Below are 25,819 nucleotides of genomic sequence, written 5' to 3'. Positions count from 1 at the left end.
ACACCCTTAACTATTCCCATTCTCATTACACTGAAGGATGGGATAAAAGCTTTATATTTATTATCAGTGAGGGTTTTATCATTCAAAAATTTGTTAGCATCGTCAAGATGAGAAAATGACAATGTGACTCTATTCCTCCCAATTCTTTTCACACTACCATTAATGATGTTCTTAAATGACTTTTTCTTTAAGAAATTTCCAAAGGAAATGGGATGAATAGAGGTACCGTCATTCGGTGCATCTTGCATTCTTTGTACATGCACTACAAATGGTGAGCAATCAGTATTTACATAAACTTTTCTGAATGTGTCTGTGGGCTGAGGTGGAGATGGAGAGTTCATATTTGTGGTAGAGTTGTTAATAGTTGTTGTAGGTATTGGTTGAATATCAACTTTGTTTACAGAATCATTAGTGCAATTACAATCATTTTCAGTCAAAATATAGTCCGGATTTTTATTTTTATTTCTGCGCCTTTTTTTATTGCAATGGCGGCATATTTCCTTGACGGGCAAACTCGTTTTCTATTTTTATCCGATGTTACGGAACTATCTGTATGGTCAGTATCCATACCGTTATCTGGTTCTGGTTTATTAATTGAACTAATAGTTACGGTGTGATGAACCTGGGGGACACCGCCCCAGGGTCATCGGGCTCCTCCATCGAAATATATTAAAAAACTTACCAAAAAAGAAGAAATGTACACAAATAAAGGTATTTACAATAAATAATTAAAATATATACACCGTATTTACACTACGCTGACCACTAATTAATATAAAAAATGAAGAGCTAGAAAAAACACGCGCGCTCAGTTCGAGATTTCCCGCCCTTTTCCAATATCAAAATTATATATGATGTCAATTTTGACAGTCTCAAAAATGATACCAGGTTAAAGTTTCGTAAAAAATGCGTGGACAGCTTTCGCTCGATGGTCTGTCTTTACATATTTGTTATTATTTCTTCGCCTTTAATAAAATTTTCTAATACGTAGTTGTAGATAGAGATCATACAAAATATTATAAGACGTCTTATTCCGGTTGTCCCAGGGTACCATGCCACTGATAATTAATTACGACATCAGAGATGGTGACGCAGCGGCGTCTCGTCGTTTTGTAGCCTAAATGGTTGAAATATTTTTTTATTTTATTAGTATTAGTCTTTAAGGTATTTAATATTTATTATAAAGGCCATTGTGCTTGAAATAAATAATTTATTTTATTATTATTAATTTTTTTCTTGTTTTTAACTGAATCTCATCACTAGGTACTTAAGCAACGCAACATTTTCAACAACAACGTTTTCTGTATTATGCGGATAAGTGTACCTACGTCATGACTTGGCTTGCATGGAGCGCTATCAGAATTATTATTTGAATTGCTTTATGAGTGAATACGATATATGTATGTATGTATACTCTTTATTGTTCAAAATAAGTAAACAAACAGAATTGACAAACAATGAGATATATGTACAAAGGCGAACTTATTCCTTTAAGGGATCTCTACCAGTCAACCTTTGAGTGGATGAGAGGAGCATATCGTCGAAATTTTATAACTTTGCATTTCTCCATGAATCACTGTAAACGTATAGGACGTCTCGTGTTGTTGGCTACGAATATATAAGGTACCTATCTGTATTTATTTAAACGTGCCACTAATTATTCCATTAAAACGGTCGAAGAATTTGAATTGTGGCCTATTGTAGCGACTCCTATCCTAGCGCTATCTAATGAGCAAATACAGAAACTTCAACAACCTGCATCGTGGAATTGAAATTTCTCAACTTGGACGCATACGAGTATAATAATAATTGTACAACTTCTGCCGCCGTTCCTTTGGACTTTAGTCCCTGGACATAACATCTGTAACCCCTGTATTGTATTGTAACGTCTGCCCACACCACTACTAGTGTTTTCGTTTTTCGTACTAAGTTTTCGTTGATTTTTCTTAGTCAGGCATTGATTTTTCAATAGGGGGCTATCTAAAATAAAATAATGAATATGTTGTATAATCTATGGTTCCGAATTTGATTGACTCTCTCTGATCTATGATATCAAGATGGTGACATTATGATATGGATATAAGAATCTGTCTCTGTAAACTTACGACTAAATAAAACTCATTAAATATAAATAAAGACTTATTAATACAGAATAAATAACGTCACACAAATTAGCAATGTGAGTTTAAAATTATCTTTACCATATCTTTTGTACTTTGTGCGATTGGCTTAAAATTAAAGTAATAAAAAATATGAACTAAAACATGTTGTAATAAAAGGCATGATAATCAACATTCCTGCTTTTATTTCTTTATCGATCTCGAAGTATTTTATTTTCATTTACCGCAAAATTTCACTATTCTGCACATGGCAACACTTTTTGTTCAAAACAACTGCTCGGTCTGATTACAATCATTACCTGCGTTAGTTTCAAGTCAAATAATAACATAAGTAAAGCTGGTATTATGTATCGTTTTCAATATTAGTTCAAAATTTTCAGTTCATTCACAATCCTATTCGTCTTTTTCAAATATGAGATTGATACCACACGTCACTCGCACGTTCCGTAACATGTAATGAAAATGGCCAGTTTTCGAACGTAAACTGTCGCTTGTCGCCAGCAGGGCTACTATGAAAATCGAAACTCGAAGTTCGTGTCGTGCTGTCCCTCTGACACTTATACTGTTTAATACGAGAGCGAGAGGGACGGTACGATACGAACTTCGTGTTTCGAGTTTCGTAGTAGCCCTGCAATTGTCGCCTGTCGCACTTGCTTTGCTACTCCCCCCCCTCCCCACTCCACTCGAACTCGACTGCCAAAGCCGTTAATTTTCAAGGATTCGTTGGGTTGTTTGAGATTTGGGTGTTGTTTTTCAAGTTAAGAATTTGAATAAGTTCGTGAAATGTGCTATTTACTTACAGATATAATATTTTGTGTTGTTTAGTGTTCAGTTCAGCATTAGTTTTAAATCATAATGAGTTCAGCAAGTTCTGATGTTGATCAAAGGCTTGCCCTATCAATGGTTGCACAGTTTGATGATATAAATCGCTTGAACAACGTCCTCAATGACGAATATTCTGAACAATGTAAGTATAATCCAATAAATAGTAGTCTTAGGTATTAATTCCTATTATTCCTTTGTTGAGTCTTCTTCGTAGGTACTGCATAAAATAAAATACAATGTGGTTTTAGTTTTGATGACGTTTTAAGTGGGAGGATACTCTGGATACCAGAAGTACCCCCTGCTGTCAGGATTATAAGTATATGTGACAATATTGAATGTAGGCACAAGCTCCCTCTCATTATGTTTACAATCAACTTTAAAAATGTTAGTACTATGAAGTACTGTGAAGAATTTAAGAAGGTTGCTGTAATTTTTAAAGGTAGTCCTCATTATGGTATACCTACCAGAATGACACTCACTGGGGACTGACCTGCCTAATACGGCCAGCCTATCAGTATAATATAAGTTTCTTGGTTTCATTCAAGATACTTTAACTATTTTTGTGATCTTTTGTTACCCCTGTCAATTTAATGTTTTCCATTTTTGAATGTTATAGGTAAAGATTGACTGTTAAATATTGACGGACAACATTTTATATTGTTTTGGGTTTGATGGGTTTAGTAAGGCATTGTAAACATGCCATATTTTTCTGGGACATCAAATTTAAAATGTAATGCTGGACATCTCATTAGCAATGATGCAAATCTTTACCAGTTAATATTAGCAATAGACCGAATTCTCAAATTGTTCTATGCTAGCGGTATAGAAAAATTCCCATAAATAGAACCAAAACTGGGTTTGTGCGATTCTGGAGCAATCAACTTTGTTTTTTTTTATCTAGTATTTTATCAAGGCTTTAGTACACCAAATGTGACTATGTCAGCCTCATGGGGAGCCTCAGTTATATACACCACACTACAGATATTTGGCTCTCCCTTGCACTGAAACCACGTCTCTGGATGCAAAGGCCTGTCTAATGAACCTGTAAATCAGCATCGCTTCTTCTGAAAGAGGTTGACTTAGAATTACATTTACACCTCCATTGAACAAACCCATACCATCCAAATACCTGTCTCTGAATCAAGTTTGTGCAGTGGCTTCGCAACTCATTTTATTTTGTTTCTGCAATTTTTTTGTGGCAATGTTGTTATTCTACATCAAAAAGAAAGATATACATGTTCGGAAGCCCTCTTGTTCTGAGAGGAGGCCTGTGCCCAGCAGTGGGACGTATATAGGCTGGGATGATGATGATGATGACATGTTCGGAATCAGTAAAATTTTCTCTGTCATTTGAGCTATATCTCTAAATTTTCACAAAAATGTTGCTTAGTCAATTTCTCCTTTCAACAGTCAATATTTACAAAAAGTGAAATGAACACAAGTTTAAAAAATGTTCTCTAAAACAGTCCTCAAATAAAGTTTTATTGTTTTAATTTCAGTCACAATGGTTGCACAAATGAAATTCAGTTTTGGTTACAGATACTACTTTCGGTTGGACTGATAAATTAAAACATCATAATTTTAGCTAGTAACGGTCCCATCTCTAAGTCAATGTCTTCTTTCAAACTCTTCCCAGGTTTCTTAGCATTTGTAAAGCAAATGGAATGGGTGAGGTCCCAATGGGCATCAGCTGAGGCCGAGGCAGTCCGGCTGCAGACTGAGCTGGATGAAGCTCTGAGGACCCTTTCTAAATGGGAGGCCAAGTTCTCTCATGTAAGGAAGCTGCTTGATGGGGAGAAGAGAGAGCGGAATATTGTTATGAAGAAATACAGTGAACTGGTAAGTTGCATTGCAATACTAGTAGGGAATTGACTCAAACACTTGCAAACTTTCGTATTTGTAATATTAGTAGTATAAGTATAGTATAGTATAATAGTAGTAGTATAAAATAATGGATGTATCTATATCTGGGTCGCATAATTTTTGAAAGTTATGATGTAATGTTTGCCAAAGTTTTGTTAGTCATAATTTTTTTTCCTGCTGAAACTGTAAAATTTTCTGATATTTTTAAATGGTTTTCCAGTACAGTCACTTGCATTAATATCTGCCACAGTGTAGCATGCAAAAATATCTGACACTGGCCCTAGAAATAAAATTGTATCAGATATTTATGCACTTTGTAGTGTCAGATATGGGTGCTGGTGACTGTACAAGCTGTAAATACTTTATGTTCATGCTTCCGTTACAGAGCAAGCTTCTAGACATGGCCAGGGATCTGCTCTTCAATGATAACCGGGCTAAGCTGAACGATGAGACCCTGCAGAAGTTGGCCTTTCTCAATGGAACTGCTCATCAAGAGCACAACGCCAGATTAACTGGTGTACCGGAACTTAACTCTACTGGTGAGCAATTTAAATAAAATTAATAAATGATTGTGGTTTGAACCGAATACGAACTTCAGCCGAAAATTCGGTAAAAATAAAAAATTCGGCCGAATTTCGTTTTATTAATAACCTGCCTCTAATAAATTTTGAATATGAGTAGATAGATAAGAGGAGATCGTTAAATTTGATTGTTAAATACACTTTTTAATGATTAAAAATAGGTACATACTTTCAGTTTTTTAATGACCTTAATGTTTAGTCTGTTAAAGTTGTTACCAAAATATATCCCTACTAATATTATAAATGCGAAAGTAACTCTGTCTGTCTGTCTGTCTGTCTGTTACCCTTTCACGTCGAAACCACTGAACCGATTTTGATGAAATTTGGTATATAGGTAGTTTGAACCCCAAGGATTAACATAGGATACCTTTTATTCCGGTAGAGGGCGCCACCGCGCGATAACCTAGATCTGCGCAGACGTAGTCGCGGGCATAAGCTAGTATTTTATAATTCAATTCAATTTTCCAACTGTAATAATTTTTTAATATAGATTTTTAGGATTAGAGTAAGTTAGTATTAGTTCTATTTTTATTTATTTTTGTTTAATTATTGTATATATGTTCTATTTGTTTGTTTATTAACAAAAAAATGCGCCAAATCATTAAAAAAAAATGTAATCAAGATATGACATGCATTTCAGTCGAATTTGTACAAGTAAGTAGGTTCTTTATTTCTAGTGCCGAATGTTCGGCATTTAAACCGAAAAAGGCCGAAAAAGTTCGACTTAAGCTTGCCGAAATTCGGTTAAACCGAATGTAAAACTAATTTCCGCCCATCCATAAAAATTATAGCTAATTTTTAATTTCTATTGAATGATATAAAACATAAATGCAAGAAAAAACGTCTTACTAAATTCCAAAATCCCGAAATTTCAAACGCTAGTTAGAGTCGTGAAATTTGGCGCGGGTATTTTATTTGTAAACTTTAATGAAATCCAAATGAATGAATGATTTATTTGTACCACGATATCCACGATGTAGACTGGGAATTCCTTTGAAAATTTAGCAAAATCGCAGAACAACCTGAATGAATTACGGACGCGTGGTGCCGTGGGTGATGACATGTATATGCCTTTAATCGGACAACAAGTAACATCACATGAATATACAAATTTTAATGTATTTGATCACTTCTTCGTTTCCTTCACTTTTATTCGTAGATTTCTCTTTTGTTAACTTTTTTTTTGCATGTCTAAGGCTTGAAAATTGTTTGTGGGATAGCGATAAATGAATTGTTTGCAGACTGAGTTGCGGGCATCAGCTAGTAAGGCTCTGAATGTGTGCAGGTACTCTACTATCCGAGATGTCTTACTCCCGTTCTGAGGAAGACCTGGACCTGTCGGTGGCGTCGACGCGGCGGTCGTGGGTGCAGCGCGGCGGCTGGGCGGCGCGCGACCAGCCCGCCACCAAGAAACGACGCTCCTCCACCAGCTCCAACACTAAGGTTAACATCATCCTCCCAGCCTATATACGTCCCACTGCTGGGCACAGGCCTCCTCTTAGAATGAAAGGGGTTGCGCCATAGTTCCCACGCGGGTCCGGTGCGGATTGTGAACTTCACACACTCCATTGATTTGCTTTGTAGGTATGTGCAGGTTTCCTCACGATGTTTCCTTTACCGTTAAGCTTGTTTTGTTCAAATAGACGGAGACTGCATCACATTTAACCGTCGGTTAACGCTAATCAATGGATGGTGAAACAGCCCCTAAGAAATAAGGTAATTAAGTATGTGCAGTAAAACTGAAGGTTCTTAATTCATGAAGTTTTTAATTCACACATATTTAGCAAACAAAAGAAGGTTAAAAATGTGTCTAAAATAAACTATTTGTCACATCAATGTTACTCGCCAAATTTGTACATTTTATTTGCCCTTTATCGCATTCACTGCCACCTGTCTTCCACAGGTGCCACCGACGCACGTTTGCGTTCAAAATTTGTGAAAACGAAAACGCATATGTGCGTCGGTGGCAGCCAATGCGTTAACAATGACAATGGAGTTATTAAATGTGGATTGCGTACTCTCTTTGAGTTATTGGTATTTATGGACTGTAGTGACCATTTCTCAACAGATGACCTGCATTCTTGTTTGCCATCCTCTCACAATAAAAAAAAATTAAAAAAATCTTCTATTTACCTGCCAGTCTTCGCCCACAGACAGTGGAACTGCAAGGTGGTAAAGTACTGGCCACAGCGACTACCACCCTCACCCTGGAACGCGCCACTACCAACCATGACATGAAACCGCCTAAGAATTTCGTAAGTACTATTCTTCATAGCCACTGCAAAGATTTACAAGTTTAGATGTCTTCGCAGCGACAAAGTGTAGTAACAGACGCTGCGGCGGTACTGAGAAAGTAGTGCCATCTCTTTCTGTCTTACGGTAATTACAAACACTACAATACAATAACTCTTTATTGTACACCAGAAATAGTAAGCGATACATAAAAAACGTACACAGAGAGAAAATAACAAGGTAAGCAACGGCCTTATCGCTTAAGAGCGATCTCTTCCAGGCAACAGAAGCACAGAGAGAAGGAAGCACTACTTTCTCTGTCGTGATTCTAAATGAGTGAGCTCATTCATTTCGGAGTTGTCTCTTCGGCGCGGTCAAAGTATGGTAAGGGCGTATCTAAACTTGACTTCTAGTCAGAAGTAAACTTTAAGGAAACTAACCCACTTCTTCCAATAGATTGAGATCGGGCAACAAAATAATACCGTGTCTGTTATTTTAGACTACTCGACTAGAATAAGTATATCAAAATAGATCAAATCGAAGCCGGGCAGTTGGACCTTTCCTTATTAGACATTGGGCGTTTAAAAAAAAGGGTACCCTTTGTTTTTTTTAAATATTGGAAATAATATGATTTTGTCCTTTTCAGAATCAAGAGCAAAATCGATTTCGATCGGTTAAAAAAAATGTCCCCATTTTTTCATACAAAATTTTATGAGTTTTGTTACGCCCATACTGTATGTATGAAAAAAACGTCGCAAAACTGCCATTTTTTTTGGGTAATTTTTTTAAATTATCGAAATCGATTGTACTCTTGATTCTGAGTAGGAAAAACCATATTTTTCCAAAAATTAAAGAAAAAGAAAGGGTACTTTTTTTGAAAACGCCCTTTGACTGGTTTTTACAATGCATAACTCCTATGCGGCAACTAAAAAAAATACTACGTCTCATCCTCATCTGTTTTAAAGCACAACATCTATTTTGGCAAGGTCCTAGGCATACCAGGGGTTAATAAAGCAACCTGTTTGCAGCAACCGATATCGGAGAGCAGCGACGAAGCACCGCCGCCATCTAAATCTTCGGCTCGCCTCTCCAACAAGCGAGTGAAAGAGGAACACACGCCTTCTGCGCCGCCGCGGTCTGGTAATCAAATTGAAATAGCTACTGGGGGGCTACTACGAAATTCGATAATCGAAGTTCGTATCCTACCGTCCTTCTCACTCTCGTATTAAATAATATAAAGTCAGAAGGCGGCATTATTTAATCAAAGGAGCAAAAATAATTATTATTTTTGGTCCTTTGTAAAATAAATTTTATAAACAATAACAAAGCCGTTAATAACAATATCTAAAAATTAACCATTATCAATTTTTATTAAAAATCGTAATGCCGAGCAGTGCATACCAAGAGACACCAAATTATTTAATTTCACCTATGTTATGAGTAATAACTGCGATCAGGTTCGTCATATTTGCGCTCAGCTCGAGTACCTTCATATTTTATTTGTATTATGTTTCCGTTTTTTATTTGAATTTTATGACTAAACTAGTCTATTTGGGCCTAGCTAGCTGGCGTGGGTAATTGTGTGGGCAAGTTAGCGCTGCTATTGTTCAACAAGATGGAGCGACGACCTGGTTAAGATCGCGGGATCGTGTTGGATGCGGAAAGCACAAGACCGGTCCGAGTGGAGAGCCTTGGGGGAGGCCTATTGTCCAGCAGTGGACGTCTTTCGGCTGACATGATAATGATACTATTGTTCAACAGGCGTCCACCCGCTTCGTGCAAACCGCGTCAGCTACGTAGCGTAGGCCCTTATACCTAGTGCCATCCACGAAGACGCGTGATTTTGTCAAAATTAGACATTAATGACATTGTAATAAGAACCACGGCACGTGTCATCGTGAATGGCTCTACCTATAGCCTCGTGTTTGCTAATACACAGATACGGACACCAACTCTGATACCCCGATACGGGTGGTGCAGCGTACGCCATCTGTCATCTCCGCGGCTTATGGCGGCTCGCCGCGGGCTAGACCGAGACAACACAACTTTGTCGCCAAGAATTTCTATAAACGGGAGACCTGCGGACCCTGCGGGAAGACGTGAGTATAGGCGGAAACATACTACTAAAACGCGACGCCGCGCCACGTCGTCCGACGCATGTTTCTATTAGAGTTGTAACGGAGGCGTTAGACGTCCAAGTAACGAGACAGGTTGATTCTTGTCGTGTGTTATTTATTTGACATACGCCCGCCCCCACCCGAAATGAGAAATAAACCTCGGTTATAACTCCGCAAAAAAAATTGCGGAGGCGAAGATACGATTTCTTGCGGAACTTCCGCAGTAACAGAGGCGGAGGCGAAGTTCCGTTACAACCCTAGTTTCAATCTTCAACTGATCATAATAATTAATATTTGGAACTGATTAGTACTCACACGTGTTCGTGTGTCTGACTGAATATATGTGTGAGTATTTTTGACGACACTGGTTTCTTTGCAAACCGGGACTTATGATATAACCTTTTGTTTCTTCTATGATGTAGTTCGATAGCATCTATCTGTTTTCTAATCCTGAAATCCATCGGCCAGTAAATGACAACTCTGGTTCCAGCATAAAGTTCGCGAAGGTCGGCATAAAGTGCGAGACGTGCCGCGCCCAGGCGCACCCGGAGTGCCGCGCGCTGCTGCCGCTGCCGTGCGTGCCGCCCGGGCCCGCCGCGCGACGCAACAACAACGCACAGGTAACACACAGTGCGAGACGTGCCGCGCCCAGGCCACCCGGAGTGCCGCGCGCTGCTGCCGCTGCCGTGCGTGCCGCCCGGGCCCGCCGCGCGACGCAACAACAACGCGCAGGTAACACACAGTGCGAGACGTGCCGCGCCCAGGCCACCCGGAGTGCCGCGCGCTGCTGCCGCTGCCGTGCGTGCCGCCCGGGCCCGCCGCGCGACGCAACAACAACGCGCAGGTAACACACAGTGCGAGACGTGCCGCGCCCAGGCCACCCGGAGTGCCGCGCGCTGCTGCCGCTGCCGTGCGTGCCGCCCGGGCCCGCCGCGCGACGCAACAACAACGCGCAGGTAACACACAGTGCGAGACGTGCCGCGCCCAGGCCACCCGGAGTGCCGCGCGCTGCTGCCGCTGCCGTGCGTGCCGCCCGGGCCCGCCGCGCGACGCAACAACAACGCGCAGGTAACACACAGTGCGAGACGTGCCGCGCCCAGGCCACCCGGAGTGCCGCTTAAAGGGTTGTAATGTGGTTGTAATTCGTAAATTCGACCGTGATGTCAAATCTCTGATGTGCGATGTCTTTCCAGGAGGGCAGCATCGCGGACTTTGCGCCGAGCACGCCGCCGATGGTGCCGGCGCTGCTGGTGCACTGCGTCAACGAGGTCGAGAAAAGGGGCCTCGCCGAGCGGGGCCTCTACCGCATCAGCGCCGTAGAAAAGGACGTCAAGCGGCTAAAGGTATTGTCAATTTTGTATGTAATTTAAGTTTCACACACTGTGGTCCTAAACCGTCGTGAAAAAGATTAAAATTGCTATTCATCCTTTCTGTAGAAAAAGTGACAAGACTATGTCTAAGAATAAAACTTCTTGCAGGTACTATTACTAGATAGCATTTACTTTTTAATTTACTCTATGACTGTCCTTTATTGACAGCATCACGCGATCCAAATCATAATAATAGTGTTACAAAATGAATACAATACGTAAAAAACGCAGACATGTACCGCTCATAGTCGAAAAAGTCCACTGTTTTGTGCTGACCGTCATAGTCGCACCCGGATACTTCATCTTCCAGATCATAATGTTAAAACTTAACTTCTTTGACATAGTAATAGGATCTTATTTCTTCACAAACGTGTTTGGTAACATGCTTCTCAGCATACTCACTGATTCGTCAGTCCACTCTTACTTCAAGCGAGAAGACTGCGAAATCTACGGGCAAAGAATAGAGAACCACAGACATAACTTTCTTTCTCATCTCACGGGACGTCGGAATTACCGATATTTTATCTGTTTTTTAGCACACTTAACTGCCTCCATGCTGTATACTATATACTATTACTATTTTACAATAGCAGCGAATTACGATCGCTATGGCTACGCCCTCGCGCCGTTAGTTTTCTTTCCTTACCTAAAGCTTCCAGGAATACGCGATGAAGATCTTCTTGTTCTCTGTGCCATTGTGAACATTGTTATGTTGCCGTGCTCTATTGGATTGTTGGTGTTCCATGTCAAGAATATTATGAAAAGTACGGAATATGAGCGAAGGCATTGGATGACTTATACTGTGAATGTACTCGGCACGAGATGGTACTGGGCGGTGCTTTGGCCTTTTGTCAAAAGTCCGCTGCCGGTTGAAAGTGATTTTATAGAGCTGAAATATGTCAATTGATGTTTGTTTTTTTCCAATTTAAATACACTGTTTTGTAGCTTTTTGTGTTTTAATCACGTGATTTCAGTGAACGGAATACATTTACAGCCTTATTCATAAAAAGTTAGAGCCTCCTTGAAGGCTCCTTGAAGGCCCGATGCTAAAAAACATGATTCATAAACGTCTGTTAGCGCTAATCAGTCGATCAAGGCTCTGCTAAAGTTAGAAGACCGTAGACCCTCCTTTATCTCTCTGCTAAGTCACAAAATGGCCGCCACAAGTTTGAACAGCTGACTTTGACTAGAGCAAAAACCCATAGGTACCGAAGATATTTATAGTGAAGGCAGGGCTACGCAGATTAAAAAAAAAAACAGGAAAATTTATTTTCAGGAATTTGTATTTAAAAATCCTCTAAATTAGCAACAATAAATATAAAAAAAAAATAAGGATGATTAACATAATTATGGCTCTTTGCACAACATAAACATGCGGATCGGAAATGGCGGGAAAACAAACATCTCGCTTTTTATTTTTTTTCCTGGTAATTTGCTGTCACTGCTGTCAATTTTTTTTTAAATTATCGATTAGGCCATTTTTTGTCTTTGATTTGTCAAGGTGGCCAACATAACGCGTCTAATCCGTCTATCAGCAGCTCAACAACTAGCAGACTGCTAGCAAGCGTTTATGAATCATACTTCTTGACAACCGTCTAACAAGCTTAATCAGTCTGCTAAGTAACAGACCGATCAAACCTCAATTAAGGATTTTTTATGAATAAAGGTAAAGCTAGTTTAAAACTTATATTATTACATTGCGCGAAAATAACTTCTACGCTGAACTTTCTCTTCTGACGGATATATCCGTCGTTAGCGTTTTAAAAATTAACAAATAAGGTTATAACAAGAAGAAGAAAAATAAAAGTAACTTATTCTAAGCTTAAACCTAGATTTACAAATATCTCCCAGATCGCGGTCAGGCGGTTTGTGGCACAGGAACAAAATAATGTCGATTTCATAGCAATAGATGTGACAAGGGGGGGGGGGAGATGTCTATAAATGGTCAATGTGTAGTACTTTAGGGATGGCTCCATACTATTGGGCGGAGTCCGTAAGGCTGGCTGCGTTTCCTCGTTGTATGTCCATGTCAATATGTTGACCGAGGAAAGAGCCAACCCTATGGTCACTGTGGAAAAGACCAGCTTCTTTAAAAAAAGTTTTTGAGCTTCGGATTCCCACGGCCCAAGAGGTTCACCAAAACTTGCAATTATATTGCTGTCCGCCATATTCGCATATTGAAGCGTTTTACTGTTTCGGCCGTTGCAGCTTACCCTTTACTGCTTCAGTGATGTCTTAGCAAGGTGAGACGGCGCCAATGTGTCCACAAGTGTCGTCCGTATTGTATGTATTGTACACAGTAATCTGCATTAATTATGCCACAGCAGAGTGTGCAAAAATATCTGACACGTCCTACTGGCCCTAGAATTAGTCTTATCAGATATTTATAAAAGCTTTGTTGTGTCAGATATTGGTGCTGGTGACTGTAAAGGATGTCTTAAACTTGATGCAGATGATATCAGCAAGTTAGCTTAGATTGATTGAACACCTCTGTAAATTTATTTTGAGATTTTTTTTTTAAATTGTGTACTGACAAAGATTAGATCGCTGTTTGAAGTGTTCCACGTCTCCTGCAACTAAATTTTGAATCAAAACTTCCGATGAAAAAGCTTTATAGGGGCGTTCTTTCAAACTAACCTATCTGCTAAAATTTTTGGGATTATTTCAAGACACCTTGCGTACAAAAGTTCATCGTAATGTTCACATAACCTATTTTGTTCTCAATATTGAAAGAAAAATTAGCGAGAAATCCAATACCAGTTCATTCAGGTAGGTGACTTATAATATAAAACATTCCAGTCCACTTTACGGCTATTTTTAGATGCACTACTTATCCAAGAGCCTGGAAAAGTTCGTAACACGCCCTATACCTACAAAGTGACCTATACTGCTTGAATAAAAAACAGTTATTGTTTTTTTTTTAATAGGAATAAAATCAAACTAAAATAACAAAACATAGTTACAAAATAACAGTAAAACTGGTAGTTACTCAAGAGTATTCAACAATTCATAATCTGGAAAGGGGCTATCAACAAAAGGCCAGAGAATAGCCCAATACCATCTCGTACCAAAAAAATAAACAACGTTAGTCTTCCAATGACTTTTAATATAAGGCTTGTGTTTCCAACTCTGATACGAAGTGGTGCCTCTATAAACATTCCTGATATGAAAACCAAATAGACCACTAGCCAAAAGTAAAAGACACAAGTCTAAAAACAAACACCCCACGTAAAAATCCTCTACTGTCGGTGGATAAAACGGGTGTAATAGTCTGACCGGTGATAAGAACGCATCAAAGTTGATTTGCTTCACCTGAAAAGCATACCACACCGAGCAATATAGCATAACAAGTGTCCAGTGACCCAAGAAACATACGAAGTATCGGTAGTTGTTACGACCGACGCAATGGGATAGAAAGTAGCAGTGGTGATCGCTTCTCTTCATACAAGCGTCGCATGTAGGGCAATGCCAGCTCATTGGCGGCTGATTCTGCTTGCATATCTCGCAATATTTACCATCCCCTGTGTACGACCTCACCCTCGTGTCGGTAAATATACTCAGATACATATTACCCACTATGTTTGTGAAGCCATAAACGCTCAAAATATAGTGTAACAGACACGTTTTTACAACAAAAATTTGCACCACGTAATATCCGGGAATTAATACCCCTGCCAGTAAAATGCATTGCCATTTTTCGAGTTTGCGTCGTAAACGTATGACTTCTGGAGTTTGTTTTCGTTTTGTTACCACCATTTTTGTTGTATTCGGCTTTGTGTTATGTATTTGACGTTCTGTGACAAGTTAGAGTAGTTTTGAAAGAAGATTGTCGCTGGAAAGTCATCGTAAGTTGACTGCCAGTATCATCAGTGCCAATCAAAAATACTTCAAGAAGGCTTTGTAATGATTGTCATTTAGTACCAGTAGTACCAGTACACATTTAGATGGGCGTTGTAAAAATATTTTTGGAAATGCAAGTTTCAGAAATTAAGACTTCTAGAATAGCTAGAAACACGTGGTGACGTATGAATAGCAAATTCGAATATCTCAGTAAAGGCCATTTTTGAGATATAAGATCTGGAATAATAAGTAGCGTGCTTGCTTATTATTCCAGAAGCCATTCTAGCGTGAGCAAGCAACAAGCAAAAATTCCCGTGGGGATTCCCGAAAATTACATCGTAGTTTTCATTGACTTTTCGCTAAAAAGAACCATGCTAAATTTTATGACTTTCATGACCCGTGGGCATATTCGGGATAAAAAGTAGCCAAATTTCATCCAAATCCATCCGGCCGTTTTAGCGTGAAGATTAACACACACGCACACACACACAAACTTTCGCATTTATAATATTAGTTCCTAGGATTCCTAACAGTGAAATTCCTTCGCAGGAGCGTTTCCTCCGCGGCTGCGGCTCCCCTCAGCTCTCCAACGAAGACATCCACGTGCTCTGCGGCTGCATCAAAGACTTCCTGCGCTCTCTCCGCGAGCCGCTCGTCTCCAACGCGCTTTGGGCCGACTTCATGGAGGCGGCGAGAATGAGCGAGCCCAACGACGCCACCGCCGCCATAGTGCAAGCTGTTAGTCAGCTGCCGCCGCCCAATAGGGACACGCTGGCGTTCCTGGTGCTGCATCTACACAAGTTAGTGTACTGTAGTGTAGTATGTATGTAAACTCTTTATTGTACAAAATAAGTAAACAAACACAATTGACGAACAATGAGATGTATGTACAAAGGCGAACCGTTTAAGCGTTTTTAGCTTTTGTAGTGTGAGCCTCGCGAGTCTAGTGTCATGTAGACGACCAGAGCAATGCCATAGTGTAAGCCGGGAGTCAGCTGCCGCCGCCCAACAGGGACACGCTGGCGTTCCTGGTGCTGCATCTACACAAGTTAGTGTACTGTAGTGTAGTGTGATTATAATTAAAAAAAATATATTTTCAGGGTAGCAGAGAGTCCGGACTGTGAGATGGGCATAGACAACCTGGCGAAGATATTCGGCCCGACTGTCGTTGGTTTCGGCATGATGACACAGGCCGCCGAAATGTACACAGCCACGGCTCAGATGGTCAATGTATGTATTCAAACAATCTCATAAGAATTAGTTCATAAGGCGCGACTCGCAAGTTATGCGGGGAACGATGGTGTACCTGTGTTTTGAGTTTAAACAATTAACAAAATTTTACAATTCGTTTATGCGATTATAAATAGTGAAATCTGAAAAAATTATGAATTAATTTTAACATCCGTAAACCATTAATCATTATCAATCTCACGTCTTCTAGTAATAATTATTATTGGCGTGTATAAAAGGAGTACCTTCAAAAATGATTCATCCAGATTTGTGTCGTTTTATGCATAAAAACTTATGTGTTTTACGGACTTAACTATTCGTGTACATGCCCATACAAACTGACATCAGTTTCTATGGGCGTGTACAAGAAAAATCGGGTCGGTATTTCCATGTCGGTATTATCGGGGCCGGTAAAGAGTGTCACACGTACAGTCGAAGAATCTAAGTCGCGTACGAGAAACCTTTTTATAATCAATCTCGCTATGATTTCTTTGGCAGATGTATGGAATATTGCAATAAAATACAGATATAAAAAATACATACTTATTTTTCACTTGCACTTAGGTGATGCAGCTATTGCTGCGACTGCCCTCGGACTACTGGGCGCAGTGGGCGTTCCCCAACGACGCGGCGTCCCCCCTCTCCGCCTCCCGGCCTAGGGGGTTTTTCTTCTCGCCCGCTGACACTGGGTAAGTCCATACAATGCCATACAAACCTTTTGGATGGCTAAAACGCGCGCAAGGTTCTCATTAGGTTAGTTGTATTAAAATTGTCTCATCGTGACCCCCTTCAATCATTATTTAACCCTTAATAAGGCCCCATTTATTGGAGCATACTAACACGGAATCAAAAGCAGCTATCGAATACATACCTGACAAAGGATATTTTTAAAGCTAGCATTTTCAATAATTACAATGGATATTGTAACTTAAAATTAATAAAATAAGGTTGAATTTCCAAGTCAATGCATGTGGTCGCTAAATCGCCTCTACCCTTTTAAGGGTTAAGAACCCCCTACTTACTTTCAGTAATTTTCTTTTTTTTATGTGTAAAGTATGTTTCAATGGCAGGTGTAAGAACGGACAGTGTCAAACTATACAATATACTATAACTATACTGGTTGATTCGAGAGTCGTGAGTATGATCAACCCTGCACCCTCAGTAACATGTTTAATCTGTCATCTCCCAGGATAACAGGATCAAAGGAATTTGGGCACAAATTTGTGCCTCTGGGAGAGGACTGGTTAAGTGAAACTCCCGTACTAGAGTGACCTGACCATGCATAGTAAATAATTGAATACTTTTTGTTTTCCACATTAAAAAATATGTTAATCATACTAATACTGGTATGGCGTTTATCAACTAATGTATTGAAACAGGCGTTACTTTGCGGAGGTCCATGTCAATGACCTGAAACAATTACTTTGCTCACCCGCGACCTTAAACTTAAACTTGAAGGTCGCGGGTGAGCAAAGTAATTGTTTCAGATCATTTATCAACGTCTCCCGAATCATCCCTGTACTATGTTAATGTCGTAGAATCCATGTTTACAAAAGTAAATGTTAAAATATTCCAAGCCATGAAAATGGGCTCAACTTCACACAATATTTGAAACTAATATAAATATACAAATTGAAATAAAAATGTTTTATGTTTTCAGAGTGTCAAGGAAGAAGAGGAGTTATTTCCAGTGACAATCAGATCTGAACCTTATTTAGTGTCCAGTAAGTTAATTTTGGTTTGTTCGTGTAAGAGAACAGTTATGTTAACCATTTTTTATTTTTTGTATAGATTACCTATTCTTTAGACCTTCTATATAGTGGATTGGATATACTTAATATGTTTAGTTAAGTCATTTTCTTTGTTAGTTGTATAATTTATAATTAGTTGTTATTTTGTACTTGCTTTTACCTTGGAGGAATCAAAAACGGATCAAAGTACTAACAACTTAAATGTTATGCTCTAAATAAAATGAGGTATAAATTGATAGCTGTGGAAATAAATTTGATCAATATTTTCTGGCGTAGAACCGTTTTTGTCAAGTACTAGAATAACGTTTATCAAATTTTGTTAAGCAGTTTAGTCTATCATTCGAAAGTCGAATGTTGACAGTCAAAACTACTTGCTTTCCCAATAATAATCCTACTTAATACATACTTACACTACTATTACTGCTACCGCTGCCGCTGCTGCTTACTATTTCTGGTGTACAATAAAGAGTCATTGTATTGTATAATCCTGTTGAACAGGGCTCGAAAAAAAAATAGCTCGAAAAATATCGGTGAATTGTTCTTGAGGTAAATCTTCCTAATAATATAAACGTGAAAGCTTAGATGCTTGTCACTCAATCATGCAAAAACAGCTGAACAAATACACACAAATGGTTTAATGGTGATTTTCTACCGGCGAGGCGAGACAAGAATTGCAAGTATTAAATCTCTGTGTGCTTTCTGTACTTCGTACTACGTGTTGGTGTGCAATAAAGTTATTGTATTGTATTGTATGCATCATCGCGCGCCCGCCGCGAGCGGCCGCCATACAAATTTCAATTCTCGTCTCGCCTCGAAGGTGGAAAATCATGTTTTCTTCCAATTATGCTTTAATTTCATCATAACCGCACTAAATATCCACCACAAAGCGGGACTTTTCTGCTCTAGAGCAGAAAAAATGTATGAAAATCCTATATTGCATTGTTTTAGATTTCTTTTTAATTGCACCACCAAAGAGGTAACACAGGTATTTTTGCTATAAAATTAGCCTGCATAGTGTAAAAAATCTAGTGTTTGGTTGCCCAACCTGGCGCCCATCCGAAATTTGACAGATCCCGGGTAAAAATATCTGCTACTGGCTACTAACTCTGCCAAAAAAAGTAAGAAGAAAAAAAAAAAAAAATGACGGGAACCTTGCAAATTTTCCGTGGACATTTTTTGAGAGTACGAATGTAAACTTACAAAAATGGAATCATCGAGTGCTAGTGACTTTTTTTTCCTAATAATTCTTCAGCATGTTTTTTTTTTTCGTCTACTGTTCTTGTAATAGTTAAAAGAAAAGCAGATTATGCACCTCGCATTAAGTAATTTATATTGCCCTCGGGCTCCAAAACGGCACTCAGTGCAATCATAAATAACATTCTGCTAGGTGCAACAATCTACTATAAACACATGAGATACTATTTTGTCCTGATCAATTGCACAGTTCCCGTGGGATATCGATAAACGGAATCTTCGCAAACCAAATGCCGGGCAATAGATAGTTTATCATATAAAAGCTTTTTATTAGATCCCCAAATCCCCCACAGTTTAGACGTGCAAAAAAATCACATGTCAGTTGCATCACATTATATTAAATTAATTATCTCCTAAGCATATTAGTAGCATATTATTATAGGTAGAGTCATTCACGATGACGCGTGCCGTGGTTCTTATTACATTGTCATTAATGGCTAATTTGGACAAAATCACGCGTCTTCGTGGATGGCACAAGGTATACATTTAAAACGATTTTTTTAAACTGTCTGTGTAAACAAACGGGAAATATATACGCTCGAAAAACATAACCCCTCTTCGGGGAGTCGGGTAAAAAGTTGATTTACCTTTGTTATTTTTGCACTGACAGTGTACCTTTTTATCAGTAAAATATTTTTAATCAATTCAGTATTCCAGATATTACGTACAACAAGTGCCTCTTTATTATGTTATGGTATCTAGTGCCATCCACGAACACGCGTGATTTAGTCAAAATTAGACATTAATGACATTGTAATAAGAACCACGGCACGCGTCATCGTGAACTCTCCTATAGTTCTATTTAAATAAATATTGAAAATATCACAAGATGCTAACAGGTTTAATGCCGTACTCATAGGCGTGTTTTGACCATTTCTACTTTGTAGCTTTTCTTCTATCGCCATTAAAGCCTAGTTTAGACCTGCAAGCAAAGTGCCAGTTGCAATACACTAGTGACTTAGTTCAACTTACATCCATCAACTTTATAGTATAGAGGTTCGGTGTAAGTACTTTCATGCAGCCGCTCGGTGACCGTTAACCTTTTCGCCGCCACGTCAAATACAAAAGACATCACCAATACGCCAGGCTTCTATATTGCAATGTCTAAAATTGAACCTTAATACAATTGAACGAAGGTTGCTTTTGCATTGAAGTAATGCAAAATATAAAGGTCTGTAATTTATATGTCGTTGGCGTGGAACCTGCGGTGCGTATATATGAGTCGTTGGCGTCGAAAAGGTTAAACACCCCGTACGAAGTCCGCTCGGCTCGCGGTGTCAATTGGCCTTAAGGCCTGCTAGCTCACGCGGTTTGCACGGGGCGGGTGGACGCCTGTTGAAAAATAGTATGAGCAGCGCTAACTGCGCGCGGCGCGTGCGACGGATTGTACGGTCAAGGACTTTTAATTCATGAGCCATTATGGAACCTTTTTAAAGGAAAAGTCGTTACGATTTTCCTTGTTAATTAATGCGATGTCACTATGACGTTTACTGTGAAATGGTTCGTCCGCGCAGTGCATCCCAGCTAGCGTAGGTCCACAAGTGGGCTTAACGACAATTAATATTGGTAGATGTCTGCGGTAGTTGATGAAAAACTGTTGCATTAATAATTTTACCTTTTAAGTGCATGGGTGGGTCCATGACGCGGTGATATTATGTTATGTATATTTATTATATTTAAATTATTTATGTAAAACAGCAGTATACCTTATTTTCTAAGGATGTATTATATTTAATCATTCATTTAGGTAAATAAATTTACTTGGTTAAAATGTAGGGTTAAGACAGCGCCCCTTTGTTGGCACTGCTGAATACTGGGCGTGGTTCCACCACACTATCACATTACGAACGTGCGGAGTGCGAACAATTAGAAATAGCCCTAAATATTACAGTTCTTTGTGTATAAAAACCATTTACTCTGCGCCCTCATAAGGCAATTGGCAGTATCCTATTTTTTAGACATTTCGAGTAAACAGAGAAAATGTGTAATTTGATTTCGCGTCGTCTAGGAGGTTTTATTGTTCTTAGGGGTTTTTGATCATGTTGTAGACCAGATACGGCTAATTTGCTTAGTTCATCTGATAGAGAATTTTTCATGCTACGTGATGGTATAAATAACTCGTTTTTTTTTTAAATACTGTCAATTGCCTTAAGAGAGGGCAGTACTAGTAATTTTTGAAAGTTAATGCTACTATGGTATAAGGTTGTTTAGAATTGTATATATCTTATGGTCAGTCCGGTACGTCAGATTGCCGCCTAAAATATGTATAGACGCTTTTGTATACATTGTATTATATAGGAGGATGTATATAATTTGCCCTTTCAATGCGGCTGCAAATATTACCTCGTATTTAACGCTGAGATAGTGGGCTAGAATTTCACCATCCCTCTCATTCATACACTAAGCGAGTGAGCGAGATGGTAATCTATCTCGCTCACTATGACTGCAAAATAATGCTTCAAATGCTTAGACCCGTTTCGTGATAAATTTTTGGTAAATTTAGTTTTCTCTAACAATTAATTTGCTCTTTACAAGTAGTTTAATGTTATCCAAATAGTTAAATGTTACTTTAATGCGAGCGTAAACTTATCAAAGACGGAGCAGGTACTGGAGGCGCTAAACCGTCAATACTTTGAAAAGAACTTGTCGCAAATCATTATGTAAACTAAATTGGACCTTGAAGCACAAAGATTAAAGTTTATTCTTAAATAAGTTTTTAAAGCAGTGAAGAAATCTTGGTTTTTTTTTATTATTGTATCTTACAAAATTAAAGCGCAGAATGTGCGTCACCCTGCAACTTTTTTCTAAATTGTAGGCACTTGTAAGTCGCACCTCAAGTTGATCATCACAATTTAACCGAGAAAAGTTGAATTTGCGAACGCATGTTCTAAATTGATTGCATTGTGCCTTACGAGGCTATCGTTGGAAATTTGAGCGCATAAACATTATATTATTCGATATGAATGATTTATACAAATTTCACACAATTCACTACATTCGTAAACAAAGGACTTGAAAATCAATTATTTTGTCTGTTACTGTGTTTAACGTTTAACCTATATGGCGTAATGTCTACCACACTACTGGTGGACTGTGGTACATACGTCGCAAGTAGTATTAGTAGTACCTATATGACGTGAATGCTATGAGTAATGTAATTAACACAAGGTACCATAAAATGGAACCGGAATAATTGAGTCAGATGTATAAACGATAATGGCCATTAATGGCATTTATATGTAGTTTTTTTTTACTGCCCTAGTTGATAATTTGTTATAGTGAAAAACAATTTAAATAAATGAAGAATAGAATCCTCCTTTTGTTCAGGGAGGTAGTGAATTGCAAAGTGAGAGTTGTTTTTCACTATGCAGCTATGTAAGAAAATTAGCACTGACTATTCGTTTTAAAGTATTAATGTAAGTTTTGACATGTTAAAACACCAGGGTCATTGACACCATTAACCAATAATTCCAAAAACGAAAACACTTCTGTAAAATTAGATTTTTAGTTTGTTTGCAATAAATAAATAGTCGGAGTGAAAAATAAGCGACGTCACGGCTCGCAAGTCATTATGAGGAATTGTGTTACGTTAGGACAGTTCTTAAACATTAAATTTAAAAAATCAAAAAACCCGACTGCCTTAAAAACTAAAAGGAAGAAAATAAGTCTAGTGGTCTAGAACTCTATCAAGAAGCTCATTTAAGGTTCAACAGTCGGGACCCATTACGAAGATTTTTTGAGCTGGTTACGATTTGAATGGGTCCCGACTGTTGAACCTTAAATGAGCTTCTTGATAGAGTTCTAGACCACTAGACTTATTTTCTTCCTTTTAGTTTTTAAGGCAGTCGGGTTTTTTGATTTTTTAAATTTAATGTTTTTTATTTTATACTTTTTTGATATTTCTGTGAAAATAGTAGATTAAACGTATTATAACCCATATATATTTAGAATGGGCTAATTATTAGCTTTCATTTGATTCCCATATTGTTACACTGTGTTTTTTTTTTATTACTTCGCACTATTTTTTTTCGCAGACGCCATTTTGAAATATTATATACCCTATGTCACTCCGACAGTTATGACGAATCCAATGATACCTCATATGTTACAATCCGTCCAGCCGTTTAGGCTGCAGCGAGGACCAAAGAAATGGACATACATACATACGCTCGAAAAACAGAACCCTCCTTCGGGCAGTCGGGTAAAAAGGTACGGAAACTGGATAGTGGTGTCGAATACTCTATATCAGAAATTTGAAAGATGTCGACATTTTTTTACTTCAATTAAAATTATATTTTTGATATTCTGATTAAAATATTTTCTTTGTTTAGCTCCATATTCTTGACTTAAAAGTTGAAATAAATCGTGTGCAACTAAATTGTGGTTTTTTTTTCACACAAAGTACGGTCAAGCCAAGGTTAAGGGATGCTGTATAAAGGGTCTTGTTGGACAAAAACTTATATAATTTGTTCCTTCAGAAAAGAAAACATAAGTGAATTAAAAATTCGAGTTTTACGCTGCCGAAGTCGCAAGAAAATGCTAGTCCTGAAGCAATTTTAAGGGAAAAGAGGAGTAGTAAAATAAAACAAAAATATAATATCACATTCATCACACTGGAATAAAACATTTCCACGAAGTGTATTCTTTATTCGAGAATAACTTAACAACAAATTGAGCTAAGAATTGAAGTAAATAGAGTGCAGAAAACAATCTAAAATATAAAGTGGTCATAATTCCAATATACACTAATTTTCTCGCACAAAATATGAGATAGCGACATTGCCTTATACCCTCCAAGAGAGTACGTCAAAGTAACTCCATGCACATATACAAAGTTTCAAACCAGATTCACTATTTAGAGGGGCTTGGCGTTCTACAGGTTAAAGATTGGTTTGGATATTGTTACAACCAGGATTTAAACGCGTCAATTTAATGCTAGATTTGATGTTATTTTTACAGTCTCAGGTGTAATAACTATCAATATCGTGAAAGTTTCAAACAATAAATTGGTCTGGATTTCTCTGATCTACGCTGTAAATCTTAATACTATATTAGCGACCGCTTTTAGTACAAAGTTTCAAAACAAACACGCTAAAATCAGTCAACGTTTGTAGCAAGCATAGTAAAATTATCCAGCACGCTTGTCCTCCGCGAGACAAATTTCACACACACACACACACACACACACACACACACATAGGAATGAAGAAGATGGTCAAATTAAAGGTGTAACAAATACAAGAAATCTATCCTAATCTTAGAAGACCTGACGGTCTAAGGCGAAAGCTAGATGTACAATAAATATTGTGGTCTACAGATATTTATCACATATTGTGGTATTTACTGATCATGTAGTCTTGCGTATATTGATAAATGTGAGTACTATTTATGAAGTACCTAAAAAATGTAAGATTGAAAACCGTCAGTTGCACGTCTAGCCTTTGCCTAAAACTTAGGCCAATTTCAATGTTAACTAAACAAACATTTTGAACCATAATTTACCCCTTATTTCACATCTTTTTGCTAAGTTCCTGTTATAATGTGGGACATATCTGTAATGCCGTCCCTGTTTATTTTGTTCGATTAAAAAGAGACGGCATCTCAAATTGGATTGGTAAAACTGCCCCTATTCATGCACTTACGAGGTTAAAAATCACAAAAGGTTTATTAAGCTAAGCCAAGGTTAAAACTGTAAACAAGAAATTTAAATTAAAAAATGCAAATAATAAACAAATGAAATGTAAAACAGCTTAAATTATAAAAACTTTACTCTTTCTTACGCGTCACTTCTTTTCTAGAAAACATCTAAATAAATTATCAACTCACACCTAATAATAGTGATCAGTTTATTAGGTAAAAGTTGATATCAATATTATTTACTACTTAAAACGATACGCTTATAACTAAATCCTCTTTGGTAATATCAGAAAGTTTATAACTTAAGAAGACTAGTATAAAACCTTACAATATTATTATTCATATAACTTAATGGCAATTATGGTACCTACATTTTAAATCTACTATGACTTATTTACGCATTTTTACACTGACACTATACTTAAATGCAAAGGATGCAAGAATCATTGTCGAAGCTCGGTTTGACAGTGGCCTTTGTATACTGTATTAATTGGGCAATGCGTAGTTATTCGGACAGCGGACAAGTGGGAAGGAAATTACCAGTATTACGCACTACTACATTACATTATATTGATATTTTTCCCACTTGTTTGTTGTGCGAACAACGGGTCAAATCACATTTTAAGTCCTATTTACATTATACAACTTTCTTGTACAAGAATCGGAAATTGTTGTATACAATTATTTCGTTGCCGAAGTGTTTCATTAATTTGAACTTGAAAATCATTAACTTGATTACAAACTTTATTGTATGGAATATGCAAGCAAGTTGTATAATGTAATATTTCCGAAGCAATCTTTCCCAAGACATAGTATCAAATACCTAATTCAGTTATTTTCAATTTTATATATATAAATAAATAAATAATAAATAAATATCACGGGACAATTCACACCAATTGACCTAGTCCCAAAGTAAGCTTAGCAAAGCTGGTTATGGGTACTAAGCAACGGATAAATTTTATATAGATAGATACTATAAATACATATTAAAATGCA

General features: G+C 38.0%; 2 protein-coding genes across 2 annotated transcripts; one reads left to right on the top strand and one right to left on the bottom strand.

The window, feature by feature from the left end:
* Positions 1 to 2,794: 2,794 nt before the first annotated feature.
* tum (Rac GTPase activating protein tumbleweed) lies at positions 2,795 to 18,200 on the top strand. The gene is made up of 13 exons (XM_074100887.1): positions 2,795 to 3,087; positions 4,582 to 4,784; positions 5,194 to 5,347; positions 6,675 to 6,832; positions 7,543 to 7,644; positions 8,650 to 8,761; positions 9,561 to 9,720; positions 10,229 to 10,358; positions 10,932 to 11,081; positions 15,498 to 15,748; positions 16,049 to 16,178; positions 16,743 to 16,867; positions 17,839 to 18,200. Exons 1-13 carry the CDS (start codon positions 2,976 to 2,978, stop codon positions 17,870 to 17,872), a joined length of 1,821 nt encoding a protein of 606 aa, XP_073956988.1. The 5' UTR covers positions 2,795 to 2,975; the 3' UTR covers positions 17,873 to 18,200.
* On the bottom strand, positions 14,094 to 14,898 carry LOC141437091 (probable palmitoyltransferase ZDHHC24). Its single transcript, XM_074100317.1, has one exon. It carries the CDS (start codon positions 14,862 to 14,864, stop codon positions 14,094 to 14,096), a length of 771 nt encoding a protein of 256 aa, XP_073956418.1. The 5' UTR covers positions 14,865 to 14,898.
* Positions 18,201 to 25,819: the final 7,619 nt, after the last annotated feature.

The sequence above is a fragment of the Choristoneura fumiferana genome, chromosome 17, assembly GCF_025370935.1.
Source record: "Choristoneura fumiferana chromosome 17, NRCan_CFum_1, whole genome shotgun sequence".
Taxonomy (NCBI): domain Eukaryota; kingdom Metazoa; phylum Arthropoda; class Insecta; order Lepidoptera; family Tortricidae; genus Choristoneura; species Choristoneura fumiferana.
The sequence above is the reverse complement of the archived record's forward strand: the minus strand, read 5'-3'. Positions and strand labels throughout refer to the sequence as shown.

What these genes read in the sequence shown, in the direction of transcription:
- LOC141437091 (XM_074100317.1), bottom strand. Translation starts at nt 14,864, where the DNA reads ATGGTGGTAACAAAACGAAAACAAACTCCAGAAGTCATACGTTTACGA.
- tum (XM_074100887.1), top strand. Translation starts at nt 2,976, where the DNA reads ATGAGTTCAGCAAGTTCTGATGTTGATCAAAGGCTTGCCCTATCAATG. An exon ending in TGAAACCGCCTAAGAATTTC is followed by an intron (nt 7,645 to 8,649) that starts GTAAGTACTATT and finishes ACCTGTTTGCAG; the next exon opens with CAACCGATATCGGAGAGCAG. An exon ending in CTGGTGCTGCATCTACACAA is followed by an intron (nt 15,749 to 16,048) that starts GTTAGTGTACTG and finishes ATATATTTTCAG; the next exon opens with GGTAGCAGAGAGTCCGGACT.